A 12,306-nucleotide genomic window follows, 5' to 3' on the forward strand; every position below is an offset into this window, starting at 1 on the left:
ACGGAGTTTGCTCTTGTCGCCCAGGCTGGAGTGCAGTGGCGCAGTCTCAGCTCACTGCAACCTCCACCTCCCAGGTTCAAGCAATTCTCCTGCCTCAGCCTCCCGAGTAGCTGAGATTACAGGTGCCCACCACCACGCTCAGCTAATTTTTGTATTTTTAATAGAGACGGGATTTCACCATGTTGGCCAGGCTGGTCTCAAACTCCTGACTTCAGGTGATCCACCCACCTTGGCCTCCCAAAGCGCTGGGATTAGAGGCATGACCCACGGCACACAGCCAATTTTCAGCTGAGTGGTGACGTACTGGAATTTGCCAATGGGAAGAAGCATTCCTGCTAAGTATAGCAAGGGTGGTATCCCAGGAATGAAGGCAGGGGGGCCAGGAGGAAGCCGGTATGTCATGCAGGGAGACGACAATGGTGGCCTGGCTTCCTACGGGGGCCGGAAGGTGGGAAAGAAGGGGCAGAACCCACGGGAAGGAGCAACAGACCAGATGTTAGGGGTAAGTGGCAGGGAGCTGTTCAGGAGCAGTTCAAGTTTCTGGATCCACCAGAACAGAAAAGCAGGTTTTCAGGAGAAAACACAGAGGAGCTCACCTGGGAGGCATGTTTAGTTTGGGGTGTGTGTGGAGCTTGCAGGGGAGTTAGGGGTCTGAGAGGCAGGACTGTGAGGTGCTGCTCAGGGTCATGCAGCATCAATGTCATCTGTGGGTCTAGAATGCATGCCATCCCTCCCCACCACAGCCATTCCCAGGCCTGGGCCACCTTCTACTTCTCTTATGGCACCCATTCCAGCCTCCATGTCTTGGTTCTCGCTGTTCCCCTGCCCAGCATACCTCCATCCTCCATATAAGCACCACCCATCCCTCCAGTTCCCATCTCAACCCAGGTGTCAGAGCAAAGGTCTGAGGTCAGAGGTGGATAGGGCCTGAAAGTGGGGTGGCGAGTGTGGCAGAAAATGCAGAGGCCTGATTGAGAGCCCAGCTCGGCCTCAAAATGGCTGTGGGACATGGGCAGGTCACCTTCCCTCTCTGCACCTCAGTTTCGCAACCTTTTAGAGGTGAATAAGGAAAGATCCTTGAACTTATGGATCTGTAAAGAGCCATAAGGTAAAACACGATCAGGACACTAAAGGTACATCGCAGGACACACTACAAATGAGGGGAAAGCTTAGGAAAAAAAGACTTCGTGGCTGGGTGCGGTGGCTCGTGCCTACAATCCCGGCACTTTGGGAGACTAAGGCTGGTGGGTTGCCTGAGGTCGGGAGTTTGAGACCAGCCTGGCCAACACGGTGAAACCCCATCTCCACTAAAAATACAAAAATTAGCCAGGTGTGGTAGCATGCACTTGTAATCCCAGCCACTTGGGAGGCTGAGACAGGAGAATCGCTTGAGCCTGGGAGGAGGAGGTTGCCGTGAGCTGAAACTGCGCCATTGCACTCCAGCCTGGGAAAGAAGAGCAAAACTTCATCTCAAAAAAAGAAAAAAAGACTTGGTGGCATTTTCTCTGAACCTTGAAGAATGAGTAGAGTTTCAACAAGCTGAGGTGGAGGCGAGGGAGGGCACTCGAGGCAGAGGGGACAGCCTGCACAAAGGCCAGGAGGCAGAAGGTTCAGGCTGGGTTCAGGGAAGAAGGAGTGTCCAGTATCTATCTAAGTCAACAGCTCAAGTGCTTTTGTAAGCAGGCTGCCCAAGCGGGGCAACCTCCAGTAAACACCTGTTTGCACAATCGGGGTCACACACAGGGGCGTGTTTGCACAATGACCTGTTTGCACAATCTTAGCAGCCTGTTGTATTCCAGCCAACCCCGGCCCTGGCAGCTGAGCACCACAGCTTCCACCTCTGGACGCTCACGCAGCTCACCCACCCAGCGCCCACCCCGGCCCCTCTGGAGTGAGCTGCTCCTTGACCTACCCAGAAGCCCCACACATCACAGGCAGTAACAGAGACAGAAATAACCCGGGCCTCAGTAGCTAGGCTGACGAGAACAGGGTTCCCTCACCAGGACTCCCTTACTGGGGATTTCCAACTCAGAGAGGCCTTGTCTGATGGAGGAGGGGCAGGAGGCAGGACAGCTGGAGGAGGAAGTATCCACACAGCAGACACTGGGTGTGGGTGGAGGGGATGACTCCGTGTCTGTCTCCTGCTTCTCAATGCACCATAGTAAACCCTTATTAAGCATTTACTGTACCTGGCTCTGTTCCACAAGCCTTACGATCACTGGTTTCTCTCAAGAATCCTATGAAGCCAATACTGTTAGCCCCATTTTACAGATGACAAAACCGAGGCTCAAAGAGATTAAATACTTGTTCGGAGTCACACAGGTAGCAAGTGGCAAAGCCAAGCAGCCTGACTCCTCAGCTCATCCTCTTAACCTCAGTACACTCTAAAGAAAGCTCTTCCTTAAATCTAACTTTCGTTTCCTTAAATATTTTATTTCAGCTGCTGCAGCTCCATTTCCTGGTGTGGGTCCTCAACAGAGAATGGAGCACAAAGGAGATCAGTAGAACCCCACTCTTAAATATTGAATGATCCAGAGGGGAGAAAAAAGGGAAAGCAACTTTATTGAACACCTACTATACACTGGTTACCATGTTAGGCATTGTATTTCTGGTAGCTCATTTAATTATCACAAAACCCCGGGGAGGAGGTATTCTACCATGACAGATTAGGAAACAAGGCTTGGAGAACGTAAACACCATCTCCAAGGTTCTTCAGCCCAACAGATATGCAATGAGTATCCTCTGTGTATCCAGCACTGTACTGAGGCTGGAGAGGCAGAGGTAAGAACGTGGTTTCTGCCCATAGAGAGTTCACAGTCTAATGGTGGAGGCAGGCAGCCAATAGCCTACTGCAGTATTATAAAGATGAATGAGGAGGAGGGCCCCTGATTCAGCTTCACTAAGGTGTGGAAGCCCAGAGGGATGCTGAGCTCAGGTTGGATGCTTGAACTGGGTCAGGAACAGAACTCAGCCCAGGGGGAGGTGACAGGCACTCCGCAGAGGAAAGGTACAGGGTTGTTCCAGAGCCTGGGGCAGGCAGGGAAACCCTAGTGAATTTGGAATGACTGGAGCATGACAGCTGCATCTGGGGAAGCATGGGCCAGTGAGGCAGCAGAGGGAAACCAGGGTGTTCCAGGAGCACATTCTCTGAACGATGAACAAAAGGCCCATTCTCCTTCATTAAGAACTGACTAGGGCTGGGCACAGTGGCTCACACCTGTAATCCTAACACTTTGGGAGGCCAAGGAAGACACATCACTTGAGGCCAGGAGTTCAAGACCAGCCTGACTAACATGGCAAACCCCCATCTCTACAAAAAATATAAAAATTAGCCGAGCATGGTGGCACGCACCTGTAATCCCATCTACTCGGGAGGCTGAGGCAGAAGAATTACTTGAACCCGGGGGGCAGAGGTGGCAGTGAGCCAAGATTGCGCCACTGCACTCCAGCCTGGGTGGCAGAGCAAGACTTCATCTCAAAAACAACAACAACAACAAAGCTTGACTGGAAGGCCAGGTGTGGTGGCTCATGCCTGTCAAACCAGCACTTTGGGAGGCTGAGGTGAGTGGATCACTTGAGGTCCAGGGTTCAAGATCAGCCTGGCCAACATGGTGACACCCCTTCTCTACTAAAAATACAAAAATTAGCCAGGCATGGCGGCACACACCTGTAGTTCCAGCTACTTGGGAGGCTGAAGCATGAGAATCACTTGAACCTGGGAGGCGGAGGTTGCAGTGAGCCAAGATCACGCCACTGCACTCCAGCCTGGGCGACAGAGCGAGACTCTGTCTCAAAAAAAGAAAAAAAAAAAAAAATGAACGGACTGGACATGGGAATGTGGAGAAGGGGTTGTAAGTAATGACTCCGGAGTCCCTGAGCTACGTGACTAGGGAGAGGAGGGGATGGTGGTTAATTCACCATAAAGAGGTACGTGGGGATCAGAGACAGGTTTGGTGAAGTGGAGAAAGAGTCATCCAGTTGATCATTCATTCAACAAACACATATGGAGGCCTTACTGTGTGACAGGCAGTGTTACAGACACTGGAGATAAAGTTTGGAACAAAACAGACCAAAACTGTTGTCCTCATGGAACTTCCAGTGGGAATTGAAAAGCAATATGCGGGGGAGAGAGACAGGGAATGGGAGGGAAGGGGCTTGCAAATTTTGAAAAGGGTGCTCAGAGAAGGCCTCAGTGAGAAGGTGACATTTTAGCAAAGACCTGAAGAAGGGGAGGGACGGACCCACGTAGCTATTTGCGGGGTCGTGGGGAAGAGTCCAGACAAATAAAACAGCAAGTGCAAAGGGCCTGAGGCAAGAGATGGCATAACAACTTCAAGAAGCAAAGAACACAGAGTGCCTGGAGGAAGGCAGCCAGCAGGAGAATAACAGGAGAGGGATCCGGGACATAACGGGGGTGCCAGATTGCGTAGGGCTTTGGAGATCATTGAAAGGGCTTTGACTTTGACTCTGAATGAGACAGGAGCCATTGGAAAGTTTGGCACAAGGATGACCTGATCAGACTTCTGTTTAACTGATAACGCACTGGCTGTTGAAGGAGCTACAGACAGGTGGGAGAACGAGGATCAATGGAAGCAGGAGAGCAGGGAGGGGGCTATTTCGACGACCTAGGCAAGAGATGAGGGTAGCTTGGGGCTGGCTGGCATTGGTTTAAATGATATTTATATTTTCCAATATATTATCATAAAAATATTCGCACGTAGAGCCAAGTTGAACTTTACAGTGAATACCCAGGATTCTTGCTATCCTTTGAAAGGAGAGTCCCTGGGATTCACTGAGTGAGTGGAGCCTGTGGGATTTCTTGGGAGGGCTGCAGCGGGCAGTCAGGTCATTTGACCCGGAAATGGAACTGCAGCCCTGGTCTGCAGCATCACATCAGACCCAGACGCCTAAAAAGGATTCTGCATTAAGGACAGCCTGCTGTCCTGTTGGTACCTCACCTTTATTGGGTTATGAATCCAATAAACTATGGGCAGTTTGAACCTTTCTCAGAAAATGCAAAAAAAATTATTTGTAGTTGCTGGGGAATCATAAATACAGACAATAAAAGACATAAAATGTAGTCTATTTCACCCAATTACAAAATATTCAGTGTTGCAGAACCATTGTGAGTAAACATTAGTAATTTTTAGTGAACATAGGAGGACCCCATGCCCCCCCGCCCCCCAAGACATCCCCCATCTTGCCTCTAGAACTCCTGTTTCTCCATCCGCCTGGTCTTTGGGCAATGCGGAGAATACGTAATGAAGAGGGGAGCAGTAAGTTTTGGGTTATAAAATTCCCTGGAACCTGGAAGACACCCTTCTGAGTACTGTGAAGACGTGGGTCCCAAGGCCAGAGCTGAGAAGAGGCTTGGGGCTGGGTGAGCCTTCCAGCCAAGGTCTGCCTCCAAGTGATGCTCCCCCAGGGCTGGGGGCATGGGGATGGCACCCAGCCAGGTGGGAGCCTGGGCCCTCCCCAGCCTCAAAGCTTTGAGCTCAGGAAATCCGGAGGCAGGGGAGGGGGACATTGTTGCCACATTCCCCAGCCCTTTAAGACCCCCAAGGCAGGAAGGCTGCCCGGGCCTCACCAGCTTCCCTCACAGGCTCCTTCCTGGGAGGAAGGGGCTGCCTGTGCCCTCGAAGGCGCAAGGGAGGGTAGGAGGGAGGCTCGGAAGGTGTTGCAATCCCCAGCCCCCGTGCCCGTCAGAGGCCAAGCCATTAACGACAGAGCTCGGGGAGAGAGGCTGGACTGCAGCTGGTTTCAGGAACTTCTCTTGACGAGGTGAAGAGAGACCAGGGAGGCCAAGCAGGTGCTGGACCAGAGGCTCCAATGTGAGTAGGGGATCCCTAGAGAGGGGCTGAGCCTCTGGCTTGATGGAGAGCTGGAATCCTGCAGCCACTCCCCGCAGCTCCGCCAAGTGTTCATGTCCCGGGTCCTAGGTCTGGGGCCAGGGATTCATCCTTTGGAAGCTGCAGCCCTGGACACTGACTCGTTTTTCACAGGATGCCCCTACTTTTTGGGGTATTGCACGAGGGACGTCACTCATAGCCAAGTTTCTCCTTGGGGACACTGAGCTAGGCTGGGGACAGACAAAATCATTCTCCCCTCCCCATGCCTCTGTCTCTCAGAATGTGCGTGTCTGTGAGTCCCAGCTCCATCTGGGCCTCTGTCTACTTCACGTTCTGTTTCCATATTTCCTCCTTGAGCTTCTCTCTGGCTTGCTGACTCTCTGCGTTTCTCTGTCTCACGTATTTCCTGCTCTCCTTTGAATCTTAAACTCTTGGTAACAGACTGCTTCCCGGGCTCCAGGCCGCTGGGTGCCCCCGGCTCTCTGGGTCGGCGTACTTGTCTCTTGGGCCCTTCTTCTCCGTCTCTCGACATCTCCGGCCTCAGTCTTCTTCTCGGTGGGTCTCTGTCATTTCGGTCTGTGTGGATTTCAGTCTGTGTGGATTTCAGTCACCACCTTGCTCTGTTATGCTGTGTGGCGTTCTCTTCTTTTCTTTATCTGCAGCACAACTGGAAAGGCCTCTCCCTCTGTTTATTCCCAGCCTCCTCCTCCCTCCCCGCCCTTCCCACAGAAAGAATCTCCAGGTGAGAGTAAAAGCAGCACGGGAGCCAGGGGTGTGAACTGAGGAAGACAGTGTGAGGGGAGAAGGTTGAGTGTGATGGAGGGAGAAACAGCAAGAGGGGGCCCGAGGGCAGCCAGCCCAGGAGGCATGGAGGTGTGCTGCGCAGCAGCCTCGGAGCGAACTCCTGCAGAGCCTGGCAGCGGAGAAGGCCATAGTGACAGGAGGGCCAGGGGGCCGAGGAGCTTGGAGGAAGGGATCCAGAAAGGGGGTTTTGGAACTGTGCAGTGTGGCACAGATAAAAGCAAGGTGGTAGTCCTGTGAGGTGTGGCCACGCAGGCTCTGAGGGAGGCAGGGGTGAGGGGAGAACTGAACTCTGCTGGATTCCATGAGCTGATGACCCACTTTATGGCTCGTGAAAATAACCTACGGTTGCTGAGTGCCGATTCCATGCCAGGCATAGTGCTAAGTGCCTTTACCATAATCATCTCATTTCATCCTCACAACAACCCTGAGGGGTGAGTGCTAATGTTATTTATTTTCCACAGATGGGGAAACTGAGGCTTGGCTCGGAAAGGTGAAGTAACTTGTCCAAGGTCACAAGTAAGTGGTGGAGCTGGAGATCAAGTCAGGTGACCTGAATCTGAGCTGTGCTCCAAACCTCTCTGCATATCAGCCCCCTAGAGAGTGAGACGATGCTCCAACAGGCCCCAGGCCCTCTCAACCAGGGTGGGGGGGTGCCCAGGGCTGCAATGAGGGACCAGGGACTGAGGCCAAGCAGGCCAACACCCAGCACCCAGCAGGAGGAGGCCGGGGCCTCTCGGGGCTAGATTGTCTGCTCTGGACAGGAGCCAGTGGAGGCAGATAAGGTGGTACTGCATGGGGCATAGGCTGGGCCTGAAGCTGACCCTGGCTAGGGCAACAGAGCTGGGATATGATCAAAAGCACATGGAGATGAAAACCAGTGTCCCAAAATCTTGGGCTTGGAGGCTAAATCTTCCCCAACCACTGTTAAGGGGGATAATCAAACTGGTGTGCTGCAGTAAGAAAGTTACCAACCACTGATGGGTAGACAGATGCTTGGGATAGTTGTGCAGGTTTCTCACTGCACAAAACTGAGGAGTAACTGGAGCCGAAATCCAGGCTGTGCCCTAGTTGCCAGGTCCTAGTGTGGTGCTGCATCCGTCCCGAGGAAGGGGTGCTTTCTTTCTGATTTGCACAAAGGAGACTTACGGGCTAGTGTCCCTGGGTGTTCTGATACTGCAATACATATGGATAGACTAGGGGTCTGGGTAAGGCCCCTGTGAGCAGGAACCGCCTTGGGTATCTGGACAATTCTTATCTAAACCTCTGTCTGTGAGGGAGAGGAAAAGATTCTCCTACCTTTCTCCCTGCTGAGCACAAGTGATCTTCTGGGACACCACTTGCATATATGTGTCCATATATGTACATGCAAGCTGGCCAGCGATTCCCACTGATCTGCCACCAGCAGCACCAACTCGTGCTGGAGAATCAGGTGTTGGCCCCAAGACCCCAATGGGAGCAGGGTGAAGATTAGGCTGGGCACCCACCTGAGTGGGAGAAACTTCCACATACCTCCTAAGACTGGAGCCAAGGCACCCTCCATCCAGGCACTGTGGCCATGACCACAGAGGGCCGCCAGAGGTCTGTGCCCAGAATCAGCGGGCATACTGGACCCCTCGGTGCCCTACTTTGTATCCTCAGCCCACATGGCTGAGGCAGCCAGCTTCCTGCCGGTGTAACCTGACAGCCCCTTGCCTCAGCCACTCCGTAGAGTTCTCCCTTTCTTCCAGGGAGCATCCCTGACAACACCGGCATGGCTTCCCCAGAAGAACCTGCCTAGTACTCATGCATGCCCAACCTGGATGTGCCAGGGAGTGAACACCCAAGAGGCATCCCTTGACCAATGAGGGGCAGGAGTCAGTGGGTAAATCTTCCCATCCCAGGGATAAACTGGCCCTTAGGTGGACAGTTCTGAGAAGTGTCTACATGGCTCTTCAGAAGGTTCCAGCAGGATAGAGCCCCAGTTGTCCACAGAGGTGACCAACATGATAACGTAAACTTGTGTTGGCTTTCTCTCCTTCCCTGTTTCATTCTCCCCAGTCCCTTATCTGCTGCCTGGATCTTCTCAAAATAAACTACCAGCATGCAATTCCTCATCTCAGGTTCTGCTCTCTGGGGGGAGCCCAGCTTAGATAGCCGGGAAGGGGGAAGAATGCTGTTCCTCGCTGCTCCTTTCCCTGCTCTTTCCCGGAAGGCAAATATAATAACAAGTATAAGTAAATGGCTGTCAGTCATTTCCTATGTTCCAGGCACTGTGCAAAGCTCTTGGCTTGCATCATTTTGTGTCTTCCTCCCAAAGTCCCATGCAGTACAGAATGCTGTTACTTCCATTTTTCAAAGAAACTAAGGCTCAGAGAGGTCAAGCAACCTAGTCAAGCTGAACAATGACAGACAAGGATTAAGGTCAGCTCTGACTCCAAAGCCCATGGTCTTAAACAACCCTCCTGCCTCCAGGTGAACATCAAGTTGGCGCTATGGCAAGACTGAGAAACTTCAGCCTGACCTGGGCTGCCCTGATCATCCTGCTGCTCTCCGGAAGTGAGTATGGCCAAGGATGGGGGTGCAGTGGGGAGGGGGACTTCCAAGAAGAGATATTGGGAATCATTTCCTTGCACTGCCACAAGGCTCCTGGCATTCCCAGAGAATCCCAAAAGACTCAAGACTGAGCCGCAGATGTTGCGTAGCTGATCTCCCACCCAGACTTCCACAGGCAAACTACACCCAGGAAGAATGGTGAGATGATCTAGGCTGGTCAGCCTGGAAAAGGCCAGTGGGACACAAATCTTGTCCGCAAATCTCTACCAGGCTGTCAGAAGGAAACTTTGGGTCCTATGCAGCCTTGGTGGACACCAAAGGGATCAGGATGGAAGCAACAAGGGGACAGGTTTCATCCTGAAATGCAGAAGCCCAGGCAGAGCTTGGTTTCCAACCATGGAAACGCTGTCTTGAGAGGTAGAGAACTTCCCATCCCCAGGGATGTGCAAGCTGAGGCCAGGATTCACAGAGGCGCTACATAGCAGGAGTTGGCAAACTTTGTCCGGCAGTAATGTCTAGGCTTTGCCGGCCACATACTGTCTCTTCCATGTTTTTCTGGTTGGTTGGTTGGTTGTTTTTGAGACAGGGTCTCCCTCTGTCACCCAGGCTGGAGTGCAGTGGCACAATCACAGCTTACTGCAGCCTCAACTTCCTGGGCTCAAGCCATCCTCCCACCTCCACGTTCCAAGGTAGTTCGGGGCATGCCACCACACTCAGCTAATTTTTTTGTGGATGTAGTTTTGCCATGTTGCCAAGGCTGGTTTCAAACTCCTGGGTTCCAGCAATCCACCCATCCTGACCTCCCAAAGTGCGGGGATTACAGGTGTGACCCACCATGCCCTGCCTATTGCATGTTTTTTTTGTTTTTTGAGATGCAGCCTCTCTCTGTCGCCCAGGCTGGAGTGCAGTGGTGGTTGATCTTGGCTCACTGCAACCTCCACCTCCCGGGTTCAAGCAATTCTCCTGCCTCAGCCTCACGTATAGCTGGGATTACAGGCGCCTGCCACCATGCCTGGCTAATTTTTGTATTTTTAGTAGAGATGGGGTTTCACCATGTTGGCCAGGCTGGTCTCGAACCGCTGACCTCAGGTGATCCACCCACCTCGGCCTCCCAAAGTGCTGGGATTACAGGCATGAGGTACCACACCCAGCCCTGTTGCGTGTTTTTATTTGGTTTTTGTTTTGTTTGTTTTTGACACTTTAAAAATATAAGGCAGATTCTTAGTTGTTACACCATACAAAAATAGGCCATTCAAGTCCTGCTGTAGAGGGCAGAGCATCAGGTGGAGTTTTGAAGCAAATAACCTTGTAAAGTTCCTTCCAGCCTGAAATCCTGAACCTGTGAAGCCGCGGAGGCCCTTTGTTGAGAATCATGAACTTGCTCTGTGACCCTGGGCAAACTGCTTCTCTTCTTAGGGCCTTAGCATCCCCACCAATAAAACAGGCCTAAAAACACCAGAGAGAGGTGAGAAAGCATTGTGGGCAAAGTGCATGTTTATTTGTTTATTTATTTATCAAAAAAATTTCCACCAAGGTGATACTCTGTACCAGGCACTGGGAATACAGTAATAAGCAGACAGCCAAGGTCTTCTGGCCTCACAGAATTTGTAATCTAGCTGGAGTGATAGATAAGTAAATAATCATAAGACTCTATAATTACGAAGGATAATAAGAGCTTTGAGGAAATACAGGGGCCTTGGCCTGCTCCAATTTGTTAGTGCCTGGTCTTATTTCTTCAAGATGCCTAAGCATTAACCAGGTGAAACAGGGATGAGAGGGAGAAAGAAGAGTCCCTCAAAAAAAGAACAGCAGGTCAGGCACAGTGACTCACACCTGTAGTCCCAGCACTTAAGGAGGCTGAGGCAGGAGGACTGCCTGAGCACAGAAGTTCAAGATTAGCCTAGGAAACATAGTGAAATCCCATCTCTAAAAAAAAAAAAAAAAAATCAAAAAATTAGCCAGGTATGGTGGCATGCACCTGTAGTCCCAGCTACTCGGGAGGCCGAGATGGGAGGATCACTTGAGCCTGGGAGGTCAAGAGTGCAGTGAGCCCTCTTGTTTGTTTTTAACTCTTTTAAAACCTTCCTAACAAGGAAGATTCTTAGTTGTTAGGCCATACGAAATACAAAAATAGGCCACTCAAGCCCTGCTGTAGAGAGCAGAGCATCAGGTGGAGTTTTGATGCAAACAACCTTGCAAAGTTCCTTCCAGCCTGAAATCCTGAGCTGTGAAGCAGAGGAGGCCCTTTGATGGTGCCACTGCACTCCAGCCTGAGTAACACAGCGAGACCAAAAAAAAAAAAGGGGGGGGACCCTAGCAACCAGAGCAGTGACAGTAGCAACGGCCGTTATGGCGAAAGCAACAACAATCAAAGAAGCCCTAGCGAGACGGGAAGAGAAAACTGGCCAGGGGCCATCTGAAGCCAAAGAGATATAACGTTATGCCCAGATTCCCCCCATAGAGAAGATGGATGCATCCTTGTCCACGCTTGCAAATTGTGAGAAGCTTTCACTGTCTACAAACTGCATTGAAAAAATTGCCAACCTGAATGGCTTAAAAAACTTGAGGATATTATCATTAGGAAGAAACAACATAAAGAACTTAAATGGACTGGAGGCAGTAGGGGATACATTAGAAGGACTGTGGATCTCGTACAATTTTATTGAGAAGTTGAAAGGGATCCACGTAATGAAGAAATTGAAGATTCTCTACATGTCTAATAACCTGGTAAAAGACTGGGCTGAGTTTGTGAAGCTGGCAGAACTGCCATGCCTGGAAGACCTGGTGTTTGTAGGCAATCCCTTGGAAAAGAAACATTCTGCTGAGAACAACTGGATTGAAGAAGCTACCAAGAGAGTGCCCAAACTGAAAAAGCTGGGTGGTACTCCAGTCATTAAGGAGGATGAGGAAGAAGATAGCTAATGCCACCTTTTCCACTTTGTGTTAACTTATTTAAATGTCATAAGAACAATAGATACATTTCATATTAAAAAAAAAAAAATCCGGCTGGGTGCGGTGGCTCAAGCCTGTAATCCCAGCACTTTGGGAGGCCGAGGCGGGTGGATCACGAGGTCAAGAGATCGAGACCATCCTGGTCAACGCGGTGAAACCCCGTCTCTAC

The 12,306-nt window shown here is 51.2% G+C and overlaps 2 protein-coding genes and 1 long non-coding RNA gene across 7 annotated transcripts in view; all 3 read left to right on the forward strand.

The window, feature by feature from the left end:
* LOC108290071 overlaps positions 1-3,285 on the forward strand; it is a 22,899-nt gene extending 19,614 nt beyond the window's left edge. Inside the window, exon 3 of the long non-coding RNA XR_001819419.1 lies at positions 2,441-3,285. This is a non-coding gene — a long non-coding RNA (uncharacterized LOC108290071). The remainder of the gene's footprint in view (positions 1-2,440) is intronic.
* A 1,992-nt stretch (positions 3,286-5,277) lies between these two features.
* The window catches only part of CSF3R (colony stimulating factor 3 receptor), an 18,183-nt gene continuing 11,154 nt past the window's right edge, over positions 5,278-12,306 (forward strand). For 3 of the 5 annotated variants that reach the window (XR_005197052.1, XM_017509768.2, XM_037731792.1), the window contains exons 1-3: positions 5,279-5,831; positions 7,115-7,169; positions 9,105-9,188. Coding sequence is in view for 3 of the 5 variants with exons in the window: in XM_017509768.2 (XP_017365257.1) it covers positions 9,125-9,188 (64 nt within the window). In the remaining 2 variants the exon portion in view is untranslated. Of the gene's footprint in view, positions 5,832-7,114; positions 7,170-8,380; positions 8,515-9,104; positions 9,189-12,306 lie in introns of all 5 variants that reach the window. The other 2 variants (XM_037731791.1, XM_017509769.2) reach the window with 2 other exon arrangements.
* LOC108290074 (dynein light chain 1, axonemal-like) lies at positions 11,139-12,186 on the forward strand. Its single transcript, XM_017509776.2, is given in 1 exon segment — positions 11,139-12,186. A coding segment is annotated over 1 exon segment (573 nt). The 5' UTR covers positions 11,139-11,534; the 3' UTR covers positions 12,108-12,186.

This window comes from Cebus imitator, unplaced genomic scaffold (genome assembly GCF_001604975.1).
Source record: "Cebus imitator isolate Cc_AM_T3 unplaced genomic scaffold, Cebus_imitator-1.0 Scaffold420, whole genome shotgun sequence".
Taxonomy (NCBI): Eukaryota; Metazoa; Chordata; class Mammalia; order Primates; family Cebidae; genus Cebus; species Cebus imitator.